General features: G+C 37.3%; 1 protein-coding gene and 1 long non-coding RNA gene across 2 annotated transcripts; one reads left to right on the top strand and one right to left on the bottom strand.

The window, feature by feature from the left end:
* The first annotated feature begins 263 nt into the window (after nucleotides 1–263).
* Nucleotides 264–3,771, top strand: LOC119190557. The gene is made up of 3 exons (XR_005113005.1): nucleotides 264–417; nucleotides 1,230–1,300; nucleotides 3,548–3,771. It is a non-coding gene; the product is annotated as an uncharacterized LOC119190557 (long non-coding RNA).
* Nucleotides 3,772–4,838: 1,067 nt separating this feature from the next.
* Nucleotides 4,839–23,566, bottom strand: LOC119190435 (nucleolar protein 4-like). The gene is made up of 11 exons (XM_037442399.1): nucleotides 23,497–23,566; nucleotides 23,206–23,280; nucleotides 16,509–16,636; nucleotides 15,817–15,987; nucleotides 15,323–15,571; nucleotides 14,986–15,132; nucleotides 14,408–14,643; nucleotides 9,555–9,605; nucleotides 8,770–8,843; nucleotides 8,188–8,280; nucleotides 4,839–7,519 (listed from the first exon to the last, which is right to left on the bottom strand). Exons 1-11 carry the CDS (start codon nucleotides 23,519–23,521, stop codon nucleotides 7,284–7,286), a joined length of 1,485 nt encoding a protein of 494 aa, XP_037298296.1. The 5' UTR covers nucleotides 23,522–23,566; the 3' UTR covers nucleotides 4,839–7,283.
* Nucleotides 23,567–24,667: the final 1,101 nt, after the last annotated feature.

The raw sequence follows: 24,667 nt of genomic DNA, 5'->3' as shown, positions 1-24,667 counted from the left end.
CGGGATTTCAGAGCCGTGTCGCACCGCGCAAAGAACTACGTCACCAGAGCAGACGTTATAATCATAACAATTCCGTTTATATGTTACTTGATATTACTAATATTATGCGCGGTTGCGCACACGAGTCCTGTATACTTTTAAAGATTACAAATAATCTTTCTACTACTACAAGTGATCTATCTGGCTGCCAAAATTCATCCAAATCCGATCAGCAATTATTTATTTAGTTCATCTTAAAATGACGTCATATAATTTCAGCGTGACGGTGTATACGAGAACAAGGACAACACGCTGCAAGTGTATCACGCTCGGCTGCTGGACCGCGGCAGGTGTAACAACGTGACGCAGCGGTTCGGCGTCACCGTCACTGACAACTTCATCTGCCTCACGCAGACCGGCAGAAGAGCTCCTTGCACTGTGAGACGTTAATAGATTACATACTTCTTATTCAGCCTATATAATCACCGTGAGTGTAGGCCTCTTGCAATGCACGCCAGGTTGTTCTGTCCAGGGCAGTCCTCATCCAGCTTCGTCCCGCCACGTGGACCAGGTCGTCGGTCCACCTCATTGAAGGCCTGCCCCGGTTTCTATGACCAGTTCTTGGTCTGGTCACTTACGCCTTTTATATCATCATACAACAACAATCAGTCACAAAAGTAACTCATCATCATTAGCCCCTTGCAGTCCACTGCTGAACATAGACCTCTGCTAAAGCATGCCACAGAACCTGGTGTGCTGCTTTATGCTTCCAGTCGCAACTGAACCTCTTGTATAATAACTTGTACTTGGTTACACGAGTACCTGATCATACTCAAAACTTTAAGTATTATAGAAACATTTATTTTCATTATCTAAAATAAAGTTTACCCTTGGTAGTTTCACTTATTGAACTAGGTGTAAATTATTGCTAAGAACACAAAATTCTTCAGGGTTTAGAACATTTAAAGACATCAATATCAATTTACCACAGTAAAACCTTGACAGATGACACCCCCCCCCTCCCCCCCCACCCCGCCCCGACACCGAAATTCTTACTGTAAAAATACAAATACTGAAGCTTTGTATATATTGTAAACCTTTGTTATTCAATAAATAAAAGAGTGAAAAAAATATAATTTTACCCAACCCAAGCATCGTATCCGAAACTTCAACACGGCGTATAACCGCAACACAACTACGCCACTGGTAGAAATCTTTATTTAATCTAAGGTTTTCCTGTCTTATTTCAGCGTGACACAGGAGCGCCTGCAGTCAGTGACGGTGTATTGTGGGGAATGGCCTCGTGGGGAATACGAAAACTGTGAGTAAAAATATCACGCTTGGAAAACATAATACTATTATTCTCGAAAGGATAGGCAGAGGTTCTGCTGATGAAATTAAATAATTTATTTGAACCCGTAAAATGTTATACATTATTTAGATTCTGTCAATATTAACTCTACCAGTTCGGAAAGCAGTTCTCACCAGAGAGGTACGGGCAAGAAACTGTAGTGTTGCTCTTTTCAAAATCAGTTTAAGGCGATACCTCAAGGTCCATTTTCATACATTTTGTTTCACCTTTAATCTGGGTAACTAAACAAGTATTGGCAAGTAAAGAATTTAAATTCACGTCTAGTTAGTGATTAGTTCTCGCAGTTGAAAGAAAAACGTAAAAATAATTAATAATCATGGATATTTCTGCCTTTAAAATTTCGTCATATTAAATTTTAAAGGCCGAAACAAAATGTATGAAAATGGACCTTGAGGTATCGCCTTAAGGTACCGCCGTATATATTCAACCCCATCATACGATAAGAGCGAGCCTATCACCATATCGGGCACATCTGACTCCGGGCTTACATTAAGTGAAAAAACGTAATATCACTTCCTGACCCGGTTATTGAAACCGAAACCTCAGCACAACAGTCCTGCCGTAATCCAACTAGGCCTCCGGGACAAGCAAAATAAGCATGTAACGTTGTGATTATTTATTAAAACGTTCATTTGCGTAATCAGTAATGGTATTTATTGTTTAACACACACACACAATATCACGCATTTTATCCCCGAAGGCGTATGTAGAGGCGCAACCAAGGCACCCACTTTTCGCCAAATGTGTTCCGTCCCATGATGTGATAGGGGATGAGCCTATCGCCATATCGGGCGCAAATTCCACACTCCTGGCTGATACTGAGCAGAAAAACCCAAATATCACTTTGCCCGACCCGCGATTCGAACCCAGGACCTCACAGCGCTGCCGTACCGCGCATGCAGTACAACTACGCCACCGAGGCAGGCACCGATTTATTGTTTAACGTTGAATAATAATGCAATCATAGATTAATCATAAACCAAAAACAACTTATCGTGTTCATAGAAACCAGTTCACAATTTCGACACTAGATGTCTTTACTTTACAAAGCATTTCAACTATTTGAATCAGTCAATAATATATTGAGACCGGCTGTTAGAAAGCAACCTATTATGTGCTAGCCTAAATAAATTACTATAGTGGTCGGTAGCGCCATCTATATGTCGGCAACAACACCTATTTAACAAGATTAATAAATCAAGTATTTCTTCCAAGAGAAAATTACCGGAATAAAAAGAAGCTATGTACTAATTCAGGACCTAGTCAACCATGCAAATCATGCAAATTAGTTCCTCGGGAGAAGATTATAAAAAAACGCGATAAAATCCGTAAAATAGTTTTATTATAATATCTCACATACGCGTAACATAATCACTATACAAACCAGTGCGAAATGGAACTTGCTAACAAATTACGCCGGTAGGAGATGTCAATGTAGTTAAAATTATTAATAATACCATACCATTATACAATCAACAAGTTCTTTTTATAAATACATTCATGCCGTAGTACTTATGTCTTCGTGGCACCGATATTTGTGAGTCAGCCTGGGTAGGTACCACCGCAATGTATATTTCTGCCGCCCCGCAGCAGTGTGTAGTCACTGTTGTGTTCCGGTTTGAAGAACATTGTAGCCAGTATAACTACTGAACATAGTAAAACTTAAGATCTCATGTCTTAGAATGGCGAACGCAGTGGAATTACAAACAATATATATTTTATTGCTTTGAATAAAGAGACAAGCTTGCGGTTCGCCAGATGGTAAGCGATACGACCGCACATAAACAGTGGAAACACCATCCAACACCTTGAATTACAAAGTATTGTTTGGTATTCCACTTCGCTCATTGAATAAGTAAATAATAATGGTTAATTCTCTTTATTTTAAAGTTTTTTTTTACATTTTTACATATCCATTAAAATGAAAAACATACATATAAAAATACAAAAAAAATTAATGACCTTCCGATGGCGAAGCTCAAGACCCAGGCCACCGGCGATTAGGGATTCAAAGTGAGTAATCTCCTCACAATTCGCGCCGTGTCCAGGAATACTGCCTTTTGCATCTGGCTTCCGACCCAACGGCCAATTGAGAGCTTCCGAAGATGTTGGTCGAGGCTCTTTGGTATCAAGTAATAATATTGTTAATATAAGTATATATATATATGTAAGTACTAAGTAATACATATTTCACAGATGCGGCACGGAGCGGTTTCCAGCAATGTTCTCGTACTTAGCATCGCAATCCAACATGGACTTTATAATGAACGCGACCAGGGTCCTGATGGCAGACGAGCGATATTACCCCTTCCTGGACAAGCGCCCGCGGATGCACATCACAACCACCACTACCACGCCACCTACTCTGCCTTATTGATACCCTGGTACTTCTGTAATATATTAATAAAATTATCATAGTAGCCTTGTATTATATACTGTCCCACAGCTGGGCACGGACCTCTACTACTGAGAGGGATTAGGTTTTAAGTACACCACACTGGCCTAGTGCGGATTGAAAGATTTCACATAACCTCAAAATGCCTATAGGGAACTTCTCAGGTATGCAAGTTTCCTCACGATGTTTCCCTTCACCGTTACAGCAAGCGATAATTCACAAACAATACACACATAACTTTATAGGACAGAATTGCATTTCGAATTCAATTGGATACGCGATGAAAAAAATGAAAAAAGAAAACGAAAACTATGTAATTGCCGACACTTTGCATTCAGGCGCACTGTGCGTCCTCACTGTATTGTTTGAAAACAGTTAAAATTGATAGGAACAAGTGTGTAGCTCCACAAAACTTGTGTATAATGACCGCTTGTCAGTGCAAAGGGTCAATATTAACCGATTCCTGCCGGCTTCCTTTAAATATAGAGTTTATGTAGTATATAATTATCATCGGCACGCTTTGCAGGCCGCATTTATGCATATCTGGGCCCTTATTCTATATGACAGTGTAAACGCGTAACGCGGCCGTGTCATGATATCTTCAAGAAATGTGCGTGGAATGGTATTCTGTAAGCCAAATTTCTATAGTCCTAAACATGATACGTTGTGTTACATGCTTGTTACGCACTGTTAAAATAGCGTGCGGGATAGAAAATAAGGCCCCAGTACCCAATGTTGTCGGGTTCCGTTTATAAAACTTCACATTTCGCGGCCGCTTGTATTGTTTTATTTTCAAACTTTCCGAACATCTACAATAGCCCTCGCCTTCTATCAATGTGCTCGTGTTAACCCAAGAAAGACCGACACGTATAATCAGCATACTTTTTGCATAAACTTGTCTAACAGCTATTTTCAATAAACAATCTCAATCCGATTCCGAATGAACTAATCAAAATAACTCATTTGTAAGCTTGTCAAAATACTTTGTTCTGATTGGTCAATATTTAAGACAGATCAAAAAGAACGGTTGGAATCGTTTATTCAAAATGGCGGTAAATGGATAAAGGATACAAGGCGAAATAAAACCAAGTATCAGTATATGAGCATATTTAATATTTTCTTTTTTCAAAATTGTAAAACTCACATTTTGAAATTGCAAAATTATAACTAAATTCTCATATCGTTAATAGTAACAATCGTCATTTTGTATTCTTTTCACTTCATTTTGTTATTCTCTGAACTAATAATAATAATCGTAAACCATTTATACATCTCTAATAATAATATATTTTAATGTCTAACAAATTCTTTTTCTCAACGTTTTTTTACCACCATTCGCGTTATTCCAACATTAACTTCCAAGTTATACTAAACTTTTTTTTTATTATTCTAAACATACTTTTTACATATTTTTTTATCTTTTACAATGACTACACAGTTTCCTCCCTTCGCACCGATAGTATCGCTTTTAGAAAAATATTGGAATGACTTTATAAAAACAATAAAAGCTTAAAATATACTAAACCAAGCAATTCCATACACACAATTATAAATCAATTCGTTTCTTTGGCAATTTTTGTATTCAAAAGTGAATTTACAATTTCTTTTTTATGTATTTTGAAATTTGCGTCAAGCATGTTATTCTATTGAGAAAAACTGGCAAAGTTGTAAAACTATTATACAGTTTGCGGACTCGTTCATGTGATCATTGTGGCGAGACGTTTAGAAAATACTGCGATCTCATTGGTGTATAACATAACGTCATTGCAACAACGACATCTGATTGGCTACTTCAAATATAAAGCCGCGTCCACAACGCTCACAAATTGAGCAATTAAATTAATAGCAACATAATAAGCGTTTATGTAACCGTAATTATTCTATTGTAAATGTATTTAAAATTCTAACAACAAAAGAAGATATTACAGAAATATAGAAAACATCTAACACTGGCCAGAATAAACAAAGTTAACAATGACGTACTCGATCCACTTCCATCGAACATAATTAGGCCAAACGTGGGAAAAATGTTAAAAATTTGACGCAGTGTGGAACATTTGTACATAAGCAAGTAACTCTTATACTACTTACAGTACTTGGCCATAAATCTATGGTAACAAATAGATATACAACCGCACGTCGTGCACGGACGCGGGCAGATTGCTGAACCAAATTCGATGTTATTTGTTAACTGGATACGTCCCTTCACGCATTACCTTTTTAGTTTACGTTAAATTCTCAATTGAGAAAACCTAGACTGGAAGGTCAGAATAACGTTTCCATTTTAGCTGTTATATCATAATAGGGTTGCCAAGCCCGTACAGACATGACATCAATACATAAATTTATAACAATTTTAATACCAACTTCAATATGCGTGAAAGGTATAAAAGAAACACCGTTCATTGAATAAGCTTGCGAACATCAAAATACTTATAACAAGTTACAGCAAAGAAAACTTAATTTAATTTGGATGGAGCGAATCACAAGAAAACACTTTTATAAATAATTATAAATTAAATACATAAATACATCTACTGCACTATCAGTACACAGAAATTAACAAATAAATTCGTGCCCCTTATATCTAGAATGCCACGTTAAACTATATTAAACTCTGTTAAAATTACCTTTAAAATTTCGTTGGCACAGCTGGGGTTCCACGGGACCTCGCAATTGTCGGGTCAATAGGAATGTAAAATCCGCTCCGTGGTTGAATTTTGAGCCTTCCGGGACGTCTCGTCGGAAATGGGGTACACCAGACCCTTAAAACTGAACCCAGCTGCCCCAACGGTGTGGAGACATGAAAAGAAATCAAACGCTCGATGCCTAACCTATACCGTCGCACCAGGCAAGAATTTTTAAAATCTAGAACTAGAATCTCCCTGATTTTTTTCTCTTACATCCTAAAATATACACAAAAATAATTTTGTACTCTTCCAACGAGTTTCAAATGGCAACACTCATGGCATCATTGCCGAAATTCACGTCAATTTAATTTTGACAAGTATTGACAACAGTGCCAAAAGACTTTAATAGAAATTTAATTACTCGTAATATACATGGACAAGTTTTTTGTTGGCAACATTAAGAAATATATTGTGAGCACCGTATGCGACTGTTAATGTTGCCAACATAAAATAAATAATGACTTGAGTTACACAGTATAAGCAGTGACTATGGCAAAAATTGAATTAACTACGATGTATTGAAATATTCATATTACTACCCGGTGCTATTGCAAAATGAACTCTATGTCTATTCAATAAAAAAAAAATGTCAAAGTCAAAAAATTGGCATATTTTCAACGTCAGTCCAAGTAATTTCGATAATTGATTCGCAATATTCATCGAAAACGGACAAATAAATTCACCAAAATCATTCGGAACATCACAATTTCCATCCCAAAACATAAAACAATCCAATGCAATCCATAAACATAACATACCAAAACCACACTTCACAATTTTGGGTCCGAATGTTCTAGAAATATCCGAATTTGAATCCAAATATGTCCGTCATCGGCTTGGCTGTGTCCTAGGGTTGGTTCAGGAGGAGAGCCTCGAGCTCGTCGGCGGATCGCAGCAGGAAGGCAGCAGACTCGCGGTAGCCGGTGATGAGCTGTCGTACAGCACCCACTTCGGCTCCAGACAGCTTGTGGGACAGCAGGTTGGACTTGGACTGGGTGGAGGTTGTTCCGGTGAGCGATGAAGCAGTGGTCACGTGCAGCGGAGTCGGGGTCGACGTGGTTTTCAAAGACAAATCTGTTGGGGCTGAAAATGGGATTTTAATTTATATAAAACCATAGCTTTTGCTCGTGGTGTAGTTATTCTATGATAAAAGTCGCGCTTTATATTCACCATGAATGGAGCCTATATTTCAAGTTAGATGTTGAGTATTACATCGGTGAAAACTGCATGAAAACTATGCAGTAGTTTTTGCGATATGCGTGTACAAACATACAGACAAAGTCCCAAGAAACGCGACTCATAAGTCAATGTCGTTTAATTTATGATTTTATTATGATTGTTGATCGAGAAACTAGTGCGTCTGTCACGTTTTAGTTTCTCAACTACTTCCACTAAAACGGAACGGAGTTGTGTTGTATTTTTTTGCCACATTCTAAAACTCTATTTTTTTTGTTCCGAAATGCAAAGGACCCCACTGTACCTGACGGTAAGTGAAGGGTGTCCGATAGAATGTCGACTGACGAGAAATAACTCTGCAGTGGATCCAATAGAATGTGGACTGACGAGAAATGACTCGGCTAATTATGCAGGCCTAGTGAAACCGGATACACACAGACTGATCCCGTAACGCGACACATATGAGTAACTATGGCGGGTTTTCACACCTTGTGTACGGTGGTCGCTATCCGGGAGAATATAAAATATATCCTACCACCAGCAAACAACTTAACTATTATTAGTATATTATTTACCACTGAGGCTGGTGGGGAAGGTGTGCGTGTGCGCAGCCATGGCGGACAGCAGAGCGCTCTGGTACGCAGCCATCGCCGCGTTCACACCCACGCCTGGAAACATACAAAATCATGACACACTTACATGTTTCCGCCCTGGGGCCATAGCTGAGATGCCTGGTCTGCAATTATGAACCTTAATGGAAAACGTAAAAAATGTATGGGAATTTTAGTTCGACTGGTAACGACATATGCTATCAATAAGTCAATCGTTAGGATATATCATTCACATATATGACGTTAGCGTTAACGATTGTAAAACTGTATCTTGGTTAAAGCTCCTGTTCTATACAAAGAAATAAGCTATCACACTATTACTATCTCGTTAATACTATTGGTAAGATCGGAACTATAATACAGTTTCGGCAGAATTATTAATGTTCTTTAATAGTCAAGGTTTCTATTTAGAGTCTTCTACATTACATGCCAGGGCAACAGTGAATGTAGCACTGTGGCTCGCTTCACTCCGACGCTATTTTGAACTACTTTATTTACAATTTTCAACAAAATGCGTATAAGTAACCCTTCTGTAAGTATTCTTACCAGTTGGCGGCAGAGCAGTCAGTGTGGACAGCAGGGCGCTGCTCGACAAGGCAGTCGCCGGGTTAGTCGTAGTACTGGAATTAACAGGAAGTAATTATGAATGTATTCTTATCTCTTTCGCGTTATGATATCCTGGTACCAATCTACCTTTCTACTAAAATATAATCACAATTTTTTGTCTGATATTCAAAAATCAGTCCATTAGTGAATGTAGTGTGGAATGGAATCATAATTCGACGAAGAATAATTTAACCACGACAACCATAATCAAGTCATCATTAGGTCTCATATTTTCCTCAGGATTTATTCTACATTCTGTATAGTGTCGTACAAGCGGCGATAGCCTAGTTGGGTTTGGAACGGACTGCCAAGACGAATGTCCGCAGGTTCAAATCCCAAGGGTACACACCTCTGACTTTTCTAAAAATCATGTGAGTATTCTTTGTGAATTTATCGTTCGCTTGAACAGTGAAAGAAAACATAGTGAGGAAACCTGCACATCTGTGAAGTTCTCTATATGAATTTCGAAGATGTGTAAAATCTACCAATCCGCACTAGGCCAGCGTGGTGGACTAAGGCCTAATCCCTCTCAGTAGTAGAGGAGGCCCGTGCTCAGCAGTGGGCAAGTACATAATACAGGGCTGATATTATTATATAGTGTCGTGCCGATAATCAAGGAACACACGATTTGCTGTCATCTTTTCCTTAAACTTCATTCCACATTCTGTAATGAAATCTCCTACCAAATTAAAGCGAAAGATTTAGTTAAGATTGTTGATACATACTTTTGCCTGCCGAACGTCTGCGGTGTGCCGAACGTGGTCGGGAACGAAGTTCTGAAAAGAGGTGCGGGCGATGACGCGGGACTGAAACAGCCAATCATGCGCAATTAATATTGGAAAGAATTTCCAATTGATGGAGAGCTTTACTTAAAGGTATACCCTAGCAGTGTCAGTGTCATTGACGGGGCCCTTTAGGGCCGGTGCCTGCCTAGGTTTCAATGCCATCGGATCTTGGACCTAGGCACATAGGCAAAGGATGGGAACACCGTAGGTTTTTAGTCAGTAGAAGTCTGACACGCCCTCCCGCCCATCCCAAGGCGGGAGATAGTCATCTGATGATTTACCTACGTTAAAAAAAATAAAAAATAAAAAAAAGGTATACCCTGGGCATTTTTGTGGGGGCAGAAATTTCGGAAATATCGACTTAATTGCCAATAAAATTACATTATAGGGGTGTGTCACAAAAATTATGGACTTGCAACTTTCGATAATTATTAGCGTGCCTTCAAAAAATAAGTAACAAAAAAGGCCTGGGTATACCTATTCAATGTCCATAAGAACAAATCCATACAGAGCCCAAACTACCTAATAACGCGATGTTCTAAGTTACCTATACTGTGAGGGTTGACGATTGATACATAATAAAAGTATATCTCAAATAAATTAGGTAAAAATATAAACATAGCAAAATGTGTATATTTATTTTATATAAAATCGAATTAATTTGACACACACTAAAATAAGTTATTTAATAATTATCACACATTACGGTTCCGGATCCATTCGATAAGTAATTCTGTTGATTCATAAATAACTTTAAAGACATTCGATTTTAAGTCTCAAAATGCCCAAAAATTACTTGGCTACAGCGATGTTACCTAGCCGGAATCTTACGAACAGTCCCGCCGTTCAGAAAAGTATATGTATAAAGTTCTTAAAGCCCGGTGAACACGGATACAGTAAACAGTAGAGTCAACTAGCATACTATTCTACCAGTTCCAAGAGCTCTACCAGGTTTAGTAGTCAGTTTAGCACTGTACTCTAATAAACTGTTTACATCGGTATAGTCAGTATTCTAATCCACTACTATATCATTTACTCTAACCGTGTACAATGGGCTTTAAAGCTAGACTGTACCCGTCATCAGGTTCAATTTTCACGTTAATTTGCGATTTTATAAGCTCGCTCATGCTTTTGCTCAAAAATTTATCACATAATTTCAAAAAATCTTCTTTCGTCACTCTGTCCAAATCAATTGCTTCATTTTGCGAGGTACTTTGTTTTTATTATCGACATTTAGAGAAATTTGTTCATAATTCTCAATAGTTACAGGTACTTCTTTATATTCTATTTTTATTTTACTTGTATCTCCATCGTCTCCTATCGATGGAGAATTCACGAAAAGGGATGTTTTATCATCAATATCTGAAGAAACATCATTCGCAGGTAATCCTTCACATTTTATTTTTATTGGATTTGTACTTGCAGCTTCTTCGACGGGTGCCATATTTGCGGAAATAGATGCCCTATCCTCAATATCCAAAGGAACATCATCATAATAATTCTGATAACTTGCAGGTTCACAATTAATTGTACTTGCGCTGTTATCATTGTATGATGAATTTTGAGAAAAAGATATCTCGTCATCAACAACCATAGAAACATCATGCTGATTCATTTCAGATGCTTCATATTTAACTGTACTTGCGCAATCATCAGTGGGTGGTGTTATCATCATATTAAGTGTAGGATATGCATCATCACTTAGATATTTCACGGTTTTATTTTTGGAAAATTTTACACAACTCGGCTCAAAGTGACGCTCGCATATTCTGTAATTTCTTCTGGCTTTAACCTTATCCAATTTGCCAATTAAATCTTGTCGCCCAACTACTTGGAGCCATTCGTGTCTTCTGCAATAAAATGTATAACTTACTTATGTGTGCTTGGTTAAATAATATAAACTTATTAATATGTGAATGAATTCCTTCTAGTCGAATTTCGGCCCCGGCGGCCTATCTTAACGGAGATCAACCAGGTACGCAGGAGATATTATAGTTCGCAATACACAAGTGCACTCTCTATTCCTTCACTCTCATAGTCCGGTGAGACTGCAATACTTCATGACCCGAGACAGATCAGGCACAGGACCAAAAGCTTTACATGCTTTCCGAAGCACGGGGGTCTCACACCGCCAACTTCCTGACTCCGAGCTACGATTGAGTAATTTTTAAGATAGAAAAACCCAGTCACAATTATTTTTGGGCCAACCCAGGATTCGAACCCAGAACCTCAGCGCGGTAGTCTTACTCGTACCATATACACATTACAACTACGCCACCAAGGCAGTCAATTAATAATTAATATGTACATCATTACGAGCAGCAAAAGTAGCATATAATTGACAGTCTAGTATCATTTTTTTACTTATTATGATATGGAGCGAGCCTAAAGCCATATCGGACACAAATTCCAGACTCCGGACTGATACTGAGCAGAAAAACGCAATATCACTTCCCGGGATTCGAACCCAAGACTTAAGAGCAAAGGTCGTACCGCGCTTACAGCTACGCCAACGAGGCGGTTAAAAATATCGCAATCTACAAATAAATTTGACGCGACCCTGAGATGAATCATCGAACCCGAAACCTCAGCATGGCAGTCTCACCGCACTAGGCCATCGAGACAGTAAATATTAAAGGAATGCTTAAAATATGAATTACTATGTTATATACTTACTTATTATGTTTTGTATACTTACTTCGCTTGATCCTTCGGGTACGAAAAAGAAATATCCCTATTCTTCCCGGAATTGTTCATACACACAGTACAAGTGTTCGGCATTTTCGAATATTCAAATGTCTCACTTAAATCTTGGTTATTGTTTATCAACTTTAATTCTTATTTATCAATACATAAGTGTCTTATTTGATTAAAGCATGTTTAAATAGCACTAAAACTACAATGCGTCAGTGTCGAATGCGCGCGGCGTACTAGCCCTGTTATTCATACCGCAACTGAGGCGGTTCAAACCGGTCTGAACGCCGCTCGACGCCGGCGGTGTGTCCGTGAACCCGTCGCGTCGGTGAGATCACGCACACATCGCTGCTCTGTGTGCGTGTAATTGTTGTATTTATGGTTCATTTTTGCTCGACCACCATGATTTTGACAACATAATTTTATATACGACACACTCTTATCCCCGAAGAAGTAGGGGTCAACTTGCACACGGACTTTTTGTTTATTGCGTCCCATGATGATAGGGGGGGAGCCTTTTAATATACAAATTCTAAACTCAGGGGTTTTATGGTAGTAGAAAAATCCATGACAACTTTGACCGACCCGGATTCGACCCCGAGACCTCAGAGCGGTAGGTGTAGGGCGCACGCAAAACTACGCCACTGAGATAGGTATGTGTCCATCATTTTATGATTACCCTAGCGTCGCTTCTAATAAACCGATTTTGATAAATAAGGTGTCTATCGATTCATATTTATTATGCGCTGATTATAGGCTAAAATATATATTTTATCTGTTTAGAAAGTAAATGTTTTACTCCATATTTCACGGCACGAAAGTTAAACGAAACTTTTACATATATTTCGAAGAGAAAACTTGGGTAAAATTAATAATATATTATATGACTTTAATTTTTAGACAAAAATGATAAACGTTGAATATAGCTTGGACTCTGTTTGGACTTTGGATCTTTCTTCATGCCACAATATGTACCACAAATTTTTCTTAAAACTAAACCATTTTCGAGTATTTATAGGTAGATATACGATCATTTTGACATTGCGTTAATAAATGAAATCACATACTCGTCTTTACCTGTGCTAACATTGTGCCAAAAATTATCCTTCGAATATTTTCACCATGTGACAGTATGATATTGCCGCTGCGACCAATTATCTTAGAGTAGTAGTAGCATTAGGGCGTGTAATTAAAATTACTTTTTATTGATATTTATTTTGCTCGATACTTAAACTTTTTTCTTTTTACCTATGGTTCTAGTAAATAATTGTAGTGTTACTTTCAAAAAGATATGTGTAGGATTTCATTTAGTAACGCATTACCAAAATGACCTTGTACAACAAATAAGTATTTTTATTGAATCTATTTCGCTTAATTTTATTTTTTATCACGTTTTCTAAGCCCTAAATAATCTGAAAGTGAACAAATCTAATTTTTTTTTTCAAAATCAAATATCGACTGGATATTGTTTAGTTTTTTTCACCATGGAATAAAAATATTAGGGCAATACATCAACATCTTAGGGCAATAATTTTACATTCTTAAATGAATGTCATTAAGGGATAATTATCATGTAATGGTTAAACAATCTGTTTTCACACAAGAAATCTAAGTCATAATTAAGTAATATATTTCAGAGGATTCATATAAGATATTAATTCTTTTTACTTTTACAAGTTGTGGGAAACGTTATTAGCCCTCGTATAAGTTATAATACTAATTGGTCTGAAATCTGGTCCGAACCACGAAACAGTTAAGTTTCGAAAGCTGGTGTAACTTCCAACGGATATTGGATCCGGACATCCGTTTGCGACGCTACATATTGTCTATTGTTAGTAATTTCAAAAGTAGACTGAGGATATCTATGGTATATACTGAAATCTTTATATGAATGACTAGCTCGCGACTTCGCTCGCGTAAATCTTATTCTGTTAAAAGTCAGTATGCTAAATCAGAAATCGATAAAGAAAACGAAAACTTTATAATGCTACCCTAGTACACAGCTCGATTGGTAGTTTAAAATATCTGATACTATTCAAGATAGCATGACTACCATGGTTAATTGATATCTTATAGATTCATGTTACCCTAGTACTCACCTGGCAGTCTTACTGCCCGTATTCCCGTTAGCATTGTCGATCTTGAGCGAGTTATTGTTCAGAGCTGCGTCCATGGTGGGGCTAGCGGAGGGCCGCGTGGTGTCTGCAGCCGCCTTCAACCCTGAGAGCGATGTGGTGGTGCTGCTGGCCACGGTGGAGGCGGGGCTGCTCATGGCGCCGCTGTACAGGCTCAGGAACGATGAAGCGACAGCCGAAGTCGCTGTTGTGTCTATCGCCTGTTGAATAATGATTTTAAATTTGCGATTCTTTAATAATCTGTCAAATCCAAATATAAAATATTTAGATTTTCGAATTGTAAGCTAATTAGTTTCGCATTAGCACTTGAAAAACTACTGGTTCAAGTAGAGTCTAGAAATGGAACTAAGTTTTGTCTATGTTATTGGCATGTCAGTTACCCTACTAATACACTGGAAAATCCTTGGATAAATTCATATTACTCTATTAAATTCTACATAAAGACTTTTTTAGGACACAATATTATAAATGATAATATTTTATCCTGGAAATAGGTTATATTAGAAAATCTTCAAGCCATTACTAACAAACCGAGTACTCACCATCGGAGTGGGCACAGTCGGCATCGGCTGGCTGACCGGGTCCAGCCCCAGCCTCATGCGCTTCGCGTTGAGGCTCTCGTTCTCGCACGCCTGCGCGAGGATATGCTCCGCTTGCACTGACGTCAGGTGCGCGGGCGTCGGCCGCACCTGGCAAGGGCGGAAAGGGGGGGTAGTGTCATCTCTTAACATATAGTCTTTTGCTACCAGGACAACATAACACAAGAACGTATTCAAAGATAATATACGTCAAAAACAAGAGTACTGTGAAAGACAAAAATATGCTCGAAAGTAGGCTCAGTAGTAATAAACACAATATTGCAGCAGATCGAACCCTCACCGCTGTATCCCAGGCGCTGCCTGATGCTGGAGTGCTCCCTCCATTCCCGCTGGTGGGTATATCACCGCGGACCTTCTTATTCCGCCTGCAGCTCTTCAAGTAAGTCCTGATGCGCTTGCGCGCTCGCTCGGCGAACTCTGGGAACTGTCGAGTGCACGAGTCTATGATCGCCTGGATCTTCTCCTTCGGCTGCTTCGAGATAGGAACTATCCTGTCTAAATTCTCGTCCACGAATAGACGGACGAACATCTGGAATTTAATTTAGTTATTAATTAAATGGTTACATAACATTTGTTTTAGAGATTGTAAAGCTATCAACTAATTTTGTTTGATGTTCACAATTCTGGTTTCAAAAATTTTATCGGTCAGAACCAGTACAAGACCACTCCAAAAAATTCTTGAAGAGTATACTTTACGTTAGTCCCACAAAACCTATCACAGAACGCTACTTACTTAACACATCTTTTAGCAACTAATTCTATTCCATCACTTACATTAAAAGCCTTCAGTCGCTCAGGATCATGATGCTGCGGGTCGACTCTATCATCACTGTCGTCATCAGAAGCACCAGCATCGTCATCATCCTTCGTACGATCCGAAGACGATGTCTCATCATGCGTAGACCCTGGCTCTACAGGAGTCGCTGAACCAACGTGGATCGGACTCTATGGGGCAAAAGGTTATTGTCTAGCTTTTTGATTTTAAATTACACCTTAAACGATTTTTTGCTCTCGGCTCTACCCGTGTGTAAGTATAGATATTTTTTTCTCTATGGAGCCTTTGAACTTCCATCTTAGTCCTTATAGTTTGAGTGTTTAAAAACTCTCTTCTGAGTTCTTATTTATGTCAGGTTAATTTATGCTAAATTGTATGCTTCCTAACTTGGCAATTTGTGTTAAGATCGCCTGTAATAACATGAGCACTATAATATAAAAATATAATACGGAACTCCTGTACACAGGCCTCTTTCATCCAAGACATAAAAAGTTTAGGCTAGTTATCACGATGCAACATTCTCCCTCACCATAATAAAGGCAGTAAAACACGTAAAACTTCAAAAGATATGCCTTGGTTTGAGACTGTAGATCGACTCTTCAGGATTTCCATTCCGAACTAGCAACGACTAACAACTAAACTACGCCTTAAATAACAAATAAATAATGATCGGTTCAACCTTAAAACTCACCGAGTGACCAGTGGTCAGTGGTGTGGGCGGCTTGGGCGGCTTGCTGCCGAGCCCGAGCGCGCTGTGGTACGACGCCCACAAATCCGCCATGCTCTCACCACCCGTCTCTGAGATGTCGCCGTTGCGGCCTGCAAGCATCAAGTTGGGTTACGTAAGAATAAACGATTTCTAGATAAATCAATGAGAATTAATTGTTCGTTCTTATTTTCATTGGTTAAATCGGGGTCGATTCGAAGTATTAATATAAAAGAATAATTTCTTTTTTTCAAATAAATATTTTTATGGCAATTGTGATATATTATGCCAATTTCAATTTAGGGAAACTGGATCATATAAATCTTATTAATATTTATCAATTACATTAAATATTAAGATAATGAATAAAGGTATAATACTCGTATATTCATTCAATTTTAAAATAACTGTCACAAAGTTAATTATTTTTATTTTATTTACAGTAAAATGTTGATGTCGACAGTTAGGTTCGTTTTAGGTTACTTTGCCGTCTTTTTCCAAATAGACTATATTTTATTTTATTTTAACACGTGGGCGAAACTTAGAAATACTTATTTATTAACTCTTCAGATTTTTTCGTGGCTTCCGCGACTTACATGAAAATCGTTTCTGGGATTAAAGTAATGATATCATAAAAATGGATTTAATTAGTTTAGTAAGTTCCAGATCTTAATCAAACAAATAATTCCTTTTTATTTGTTGTTTACATGTTTAGCAATAAACAGTTACGTATTCAATTGCATTTTTTAGAAAACTAAATCCCTCCCATTAATCAAGAAACCATGAGTGCTAATTTATGTCTTTAAAATTACTGTTTGGTATTTAACTAAATAATTTAAAAGACAAAATGTTTGGAATGACCACAGATTAACAATATTGGTTAATTTAATATTGATGAGTTTTCTACTCATTTTTATCTTCGGCTCTATAACCGATATCTGTTGCCATAACCTCAAATCTCAAGGATACCGTTATTTCAAGCAAGCCCAGCATTAAAACCCGATGGGAGAGGTAGTAAAATTCGCGTTTTTATGGAAACTCCTTCGCTTCATTTCCTACCATTAACCTCGGCAATGCTTAGCGTATTTTATCGTTTAAGGCCCAAAGTCCCGTGTCCATAGTCTTAAAAAAATATTAAAATCAGACAATAGGCATTGAAATGAAACTTTTTCCGGATTTTATCACGGTTTTTATATTTTCTCTCAACGTTTCGAAGATTTTGTAGCCTTCGTGGTCACAGGAGGGACTGAGGTGTTGGTTGACCGAAAAATAAAAGGTACAGCTAGCAGCAGTAGCAGCAGCAGCTAGTTACCTACATTTTACATTTGTACAATTTCTTTTTTTAGCTGTTGATGGTCCTTTCTACGCAGAATGAGCTCAGAGTCTTCTAGGGTTTTCATCATTTTCAATAAGTGTTATGCGGACGAGGGCTAGTGAAACCATAGCTGGTCGATTGCACACTGTTCAAGTCCATATTGTACAGTGAAGACTCGAGTGGCACGGGGAGGAGCGCCACATCGCGCAAGTATTGGTTGGTGTTTCTACTGTTTATGGGCAGTCGTATCGCTTACCATCAGGTTACATCAGGCTACTCTCGTCGTACAAAGCAATAAAAAAATAGCCATATAAATAAAATGGCCGAAAAATCCCCTATTTACCTAAACCACATACAAAAGCTGTCCTTCGATTAGAACGCCCGTAATTGCTAAAAGACGCATTTGCCCCCATATACGGAATAGCCCTCCTGATCTTAATTATATTATGAGATTTAACATAACATGGCTTACATAATGCCCTTGTAATAACAAAGTTCTGAGTGTTATTGCTCCTTTTATAGGTTACCTAAAGCTTCCCACAAACGCAACCGCGAGCATCGACTAGTCTATTCACTAACATTTTAATTAGACACGCCACAGTAAATGTCTATTTTTATTAGTTACAAGGAAATCGTAAATCCCGAAGCCCTGGACGTAAATTTCAAGACCTGCACCGTAAATCTTATAAGGGGATCACTTTTCGAAGTAAGATGTTGGAACATTTAGTTTCAAACCCTTGGTGATATCATTTTAAATGTAAATATTTGTCGATACGTTGAATCACATTTTTAATCTTTCAAAGTAATTAGTCTTTAAATTGTAATTTGCTGCGAAGAACCTAGTTCTTAAAACAAGGAATAAAAAGAAAAAAAACCGTGAAGGTCTAAGCCATCAAAAATAAACTCAACCAAATCTTTACAAAGCCCTAAAAATCTAAACTAATCAGTGACTGCTGGAGGTCAATCAACACAGCGGTAGTATTTGGCTTCAAGAAGTTAAAAAAAAATCCTTTAAATCAACAATTTAAATCTAATTTAAACAAAACATTATTTTCTCAACAAATAAAACTATTTTGTTTTACATAATGATTTCTTATGTTTACGCGAATGTTGGACATCGAAATAAAACTCTTTTTTAGATTTCATCGCGGTTTCTTATATTACGAGTTTCTCCCAATATTTCAGACTTCAGCATTCATGGTCACGGTTGGACCGAGGTGTTAGCCGTCCGAAAAGTTAAAGTTACAACACCTACCTACATTTTACAATTATACATTTTTTTGCTGTTGACATTCCGATCTACGCAGAATGAGCTCACAGTGTTTTTGATTTATTTTAGAGAAAAAAGAAATGGTAGACAAAGATGATAAAACGGTTGAATTTGTTTATCGAATTTTGTTGCTCTGTAGATAATCAAAACAAACCGCCTTATTCATAGACGTTATTTATCTAAGGACGGAGCATTACAGTAATAACAAGTCTGTTTCTCAGCTTTGTTTATCTGACAGCCAACTAGATTCAAGTTATATCTGAATATTATCCAATCACAACGGCCCTATGTCTATGCACTGCGAAGGCTGCCATGCCATCAGCACTGAGAAACAGACTTGTTATCACAGCAATGCTCCGTCCTTAGATAAATAACGTCTATGAATAAGGGGGAAAGTCTTTTCTATTCGTAAGCCAAACCTTTAAAGCAGGATGTACAACACTCGGGTCTGTCTATAATCAGGTAATCTTTATCATATCGCAATCAATCTATAAGGCGGGAAAATATAATTCAATTTTAACCTACACTCAGCCATTTTATTACATGGTATTTAAATACCGTAATAGCACGTTACGGCGCCGGTGTGCGTACGTCACAATCCTATAATTTCGCATTATTTAGCATGTCCGGTTAGTTGCCACGGGAATTAACGAGAAACCGACGGTGTCGGCGCATCTGCCTCTAAATGTCAACCCGATGGGACGCAGGGCTGCCAACGTTGCGGCTTAAATGCTTTTTTAATTGCACCCTTTTTGTTTTATTATCTGTGGAACATTAATTTGAACAGGGTTGTTTGTCGATGAATTCCAAATTTAAATGGCTTGACGGTTGCGTGTGGCGGGAATTTGAGTGGGGAGTAGGGAGAGTCGGTAATTATTTTTAAGTGTGGATTAGTTTCAGATGTAAGTAGGGAAATATTTTTAAAATACTAACAGTTAAGTAAATGCCACAGCGAACTAATTAGCGCTGTAATCCCAATTATCAAAATAAAATATAAATAACATAAATTCCGTTATTATACCTACACTATTTCCCATAATACGAGAACTGTTTGTAAAAAAAAAATCCATTACTTTTAGGCGATAAAAGATATATTTATTAGACAACTATGGCAAAGCAAACATAATGTTTTAAATATTTAACAAAAAGTTAGCATCAAAAAAATTTTTTTTACGTATGTGTATAATTAGATTGTCTTTACTAGAGGTCTCAGCCCTAGTACATCTATAAATAATTGGAGAAGGTGGCCCACGACGTCTGCCGGCCGCCTCTATATGGCTTCGAGGCGGCAAAAATAACTGTTCGAGCCCCGGCCATTATGCAAGCCGCTAGTCAAATGTCATCTGCCGAAACTGGATGTTTTAACTTGATGTTGGCAATACCACAGATAATGGCAATATAGCATGCGTTACCTTGGGTATAAGACTTATTTATATTTAAAATTTGGGTTCAACGCGTTGAAGTTAGGATTTGATATCATAGCTTATTTTTATGATTTTTTTTATGGAAGTTGATCAAAAAGCAGTTTGATTTAATTATTTAAAAATAAATACAAAAATACTATATGATCAAGTATAAAAAAACGCCAAAAGCGTAAAAGTTTTTTAATTTTCTTTGGCCAATGTTTTTGAAGTACAAAACTTTAGCGATTACATTATTTATTTGTTTGGCTTTGTTTAGTTATGCCATATCGTGCAGTTGTGTCGGTGAAATTGTCGGAAGCTTGCACTCACCCCATCTCACCTTTCATGAAAAAATCGAACAATAAACTTAACTTTCTCTAATATTTTCTGACTAAAGTGACTTCCTATGAGAATACTTTAGTTGCCAGTATTCTACAGAAAATACAAAAAACACTTACACCACTCTGCTTCCCCGAGCCCGATTTCCTATAATAAGCGCGGGTTTTTGAATCTCCGTGTTTCTGCGTCACTTTTAAAGCTCATTAACTACCGGACTCCGAATGCTAAAGCATTTAAATCAACTGAAAAACTAGAGACTTAAAAATTTCCATTTTGTTCCAACTTAAAGGACTTGTAAATGTTTGGGAAGAGTAATTCTGACACGAAAGATGTATTTATGATAACTCAGTATACATTTTGATTTTAGTTTTTTTTTTATTTTTAAATTAAGAATAATTTGTCTGGGTTTTTAATTTTTATTTTTATGTGTAATAAAGACTTTTTGTTTTATAAATGACTTGGCTTTTATTTTTTAATATGCAATAAAGACTTTTTGTTTTATAAATGACGTCACACATTGATTACTGACCCAGAAATGAGGATTTATGTGAATTTGCGGCAACGCAAGCCCAGTCCACACGACTGGGCCGTTACAACCGGATAGACGACATACTGGCGCGAAGTGAAACTACTTACACCCCAAAATACCCATTACTTGATATAATGCTCTTAATAAAATAATGACCATTCCAAAATTGCCAATTTGTGGGAATCGTCAAACAACCAATTTCTGTTTGCGACCTCTTTTTCATGCTATAGGTTTCATTAATAAACTATCTTTAATAAGCTCAATTTTGTAGCAACTTCAAAAAAAAGGTAGCAAACAAAACTTAGTTTTCCGACGACTGTCACAAATTAACAATTTCCAAATAGGTCATTATTTTATTTAGAGTGCGATAAGTGAATTAATTAATATACAGGGTCATTTCGACATTGCGTTACTAAATGAAACTATACTCGTCTTCACCTTTGCTGACATTGTGCCAAAAATCATCCATTAATAACTAATATTTTCGCGAAAAATCCCCGTTTATTTTTTCTGATTTTTTTTATCATTTTGTAGATTAATGCGAATGTGTGTGGGTGTATTTCTGACTGAAAGTATGATGTTGCCGCTGCGACGAATTCTCTTAGAGTAGTAGTAGTGGTATTAGATCGCGTAAAATGAAAATTACTTTTTATTAATTTAATTTTATTTGAAACTTACACTTTTTTTATCTACGGCTCAAGTAACATTATAAAGTGTTATTTCCAAGTAGATAAGTATGTGATTTCATTTAGTAACGCGATGTCAAAATGACCCTATATGTGTCTTTTTGTTTTTTTAAATCTTGCTTGCTACAAATAATTATTTTCTTTCTTTCTTTTCTTTAACTTTCCATATACGCCGCCAATGACCGTGTAAGTTACTTTTGCCATTTTACTGTGTCTCTCTACATAATATTGTAATCTATGAACAATTTTACTTGTATTTCAACATTTCACTATTTAATCACTATAGTAGCGGGTCTCTCATATGTGAGAGTCCGCCTGTGTAGGTACCACCGCAATGTTTATTTCTGCCGCCAAATAGCAGTGCGTAGTCACTGTTGTGTTCTGGTTTAAAGAACATTGTAGCCAGTGTAACTACTGGACATAATTAGATTTAAGTCTCAAGATGGCGAGCGCAGTGGAATACCAAACAATACTTTGTAATTCAAGGTGTTGGATGGTGTTTCTTCTGTTTATGGGCGGTATAGCTTATTAACAAGCGAACGGCAAGCTCGTCTCGTCATTCAAAGCAAAAACAAAATTACTCATTATTCGTGTGGTTTTGTTCATTAGCCATTAATAACCATTGAATAACTAAGTTTATAATTTGCCGGATTATTATTTTAATACCTTTTTAAATTTAATAGGAAATATGCATTTAAGGTGTCAGTTGTTTATCAATTAAGAGGTAAATATAAAAAAGAAACCTTTAGATTTCTTGACGTTCCATTACTTCTTTTGACCCAATTTTACTTTTGTTTTTAGTGTTCAAATAGCAGTAGTTACTGTACTTGAGTTTTAGAAAATTTAAAACAAATGGCGGACTAGGCTGTATGTTAAGAGACTTGCAGTTTTAAAAACAAATTCAAAATAATTTTAAATTTTAAAAAGAAATATTTAAGTAACAAATCATAAAACCTATTTACAACTTAGTTTATGATTAAAATGCTGCATTTGCTGTATTTAATTGGTTAGTACATAATTACATAATATTTGAGTTAATTACAATCCGTCAAAAAATGTCAACACAACATAAAACAAGTTAGTCACACACACAAACACGAAAAGGGCGTTCCATTTTTAAAAATTCTTCTTAACATTTACCTTGTGCCTGGCTGTGGTAATTCCATGCTAGCAACATCATTTTCAACTTCTCGGCATCTTTCGCGAGGGCCTGACCTGCACCAGATCACATTCGCCAATCAATTTTCAAACATTCAAATTTAGAATTTTGATACGATAATATTTTTAATAATAGCCAATTGGTTCAATATTTTATGCCAGTTATAATTTTTTGTTTTTGTTTTCGATTTTTGAGCATAAAATACCGACGTCAGTTGATGTGATGCAAGTGGCTGTAATCAAAGTGTTTTTAATATTATTTTAGCAACTTACTTGAGAAGTTGTCATCGTCGTTCATATCTGAAGGCTCAGGCGTTAGGTTATCCTGCAACAATGAAAAAGTATAAGTTAGAAACAACTGTGTCATATATTTAAGTTTTCAAAAGTAAAGGTCCCGCTAACTAAATTAAAGGTATTATGTAAAATATTAAAAAAAATACCCAATAACAAAATGTGAGGAATTTTTTCCTCGATAATTCAAGTTTGCTATTCCTAATACCTTTTTATATAATTAATAATGTATTCAATATAACTATGTATGTATGTTGTAAGCTAGCTTGTAGGCAATATTTGGTGTGATATCTGGGCATGATGATTTTTCTATTCAGCCAGCCGCAGGCCAACGCAAGGGCGGGCACAAAAGTGCTGCCGATCAAACTGTTTTATTTTTTATAGTTTTTGCCGATTTTCCCGCCAAAACCCGCAGCCGATGCTGGGAATGCGCATCTGTCTACCGGGACAGCATACGCGCTCGCAAGTTTTAAATAATTAATAAATTAGCGAAACGCCGGCGGGCCACGCTCGGCGGGTCAACGCTCCGAGCCGCGGACGCGAATCGATAGTGCTTCAAATGGACAAGCCACTAAATATAGCTGGATATACCTTCACACGTGTGCTGACCTCCTGGTACATCGGGTACATGCTACGGATGCATATGGATGCGATAGATACATATGGATTGCTTCGGTTGTATATGGACAGCGCTCGACGGCTTGCTTGTTAATGTACTTGGCAATTATAAACTCGTGGAGGTTTCATCGAAACCTACTTTGGAAAACCTGAGTACATATTCATAGAGCGTGCCCAAGGTGTTCTGAACTCCGGGTACTACCTTCGTCCTGTCACAGCTGACTGCCTACTTCATAATGTAACAGCATTGAAGCTCAAGTTATAAGAGCCACCGATTTATTATTAACGGTGGGAAGGCATGCATTGGCATGTCTCAAGCTCGTTGAGTGTATGGACTTACTCCGCACATGTTCTGCGCTCCTAGTGGCCGCATGCTCGCAGACCGTTAGACTCAGCGACCTGGTTGTTAATGTTCCAATCCCGAGTTATGTGGTCGCATACGTACGACATATTATTATGTGTATAATGGCATCTAACCCAAAGGTACGTACGTAATGAACCAGAGTTTCCAAATACTGAACATTATTTAAAACTG

The sequence above is a fragment of the Manduca sexta genome, chromosome 4 (assembly GCF_014839805.1).
Source record: "Manduca sexta isolate Smith_Timp_Sample1 chromosome 4, JHU_Msex_v1.0, whole genome shotgun sequence".
In the NCBI taxonomy this organism is placed as follows: Eukaryota; Metazoa; Arthropoda; class Insecta; order Lepidoptera; family Sphingidae; genus Manduca; species Manduca sexta.
Note: the sequence above shows the minus strand (reverse complement) of the source record. Positions and strands in the feature narration are given on the sequence as shown.

What these genes read in the sequence shown, in the direction of transcription:
- LOC119190435 (XM_037442399.1), bottom strand. Translation starts at nt 23,521, where the DNA reads ATGAACGACGATGACAACTTCTCAA. An exon ending in TTACCACAGCCAGGCACAAG is followed by an intron (nt 16,637 to 23,205) that starts GTAAATGTTAAG and finishes TGATGCTTGCAG; the next exon opens with GCCGCAACGGCGACATCTCA. An exon ending in CGACTGTGCCCACTCCGATG is followed by an intron (nt 14,644 to 14,985) that starts GTGAGTACTCGG and finishes ATTATTCAACAG; the next exon opens with GCGATAGACACAACAGCGAC.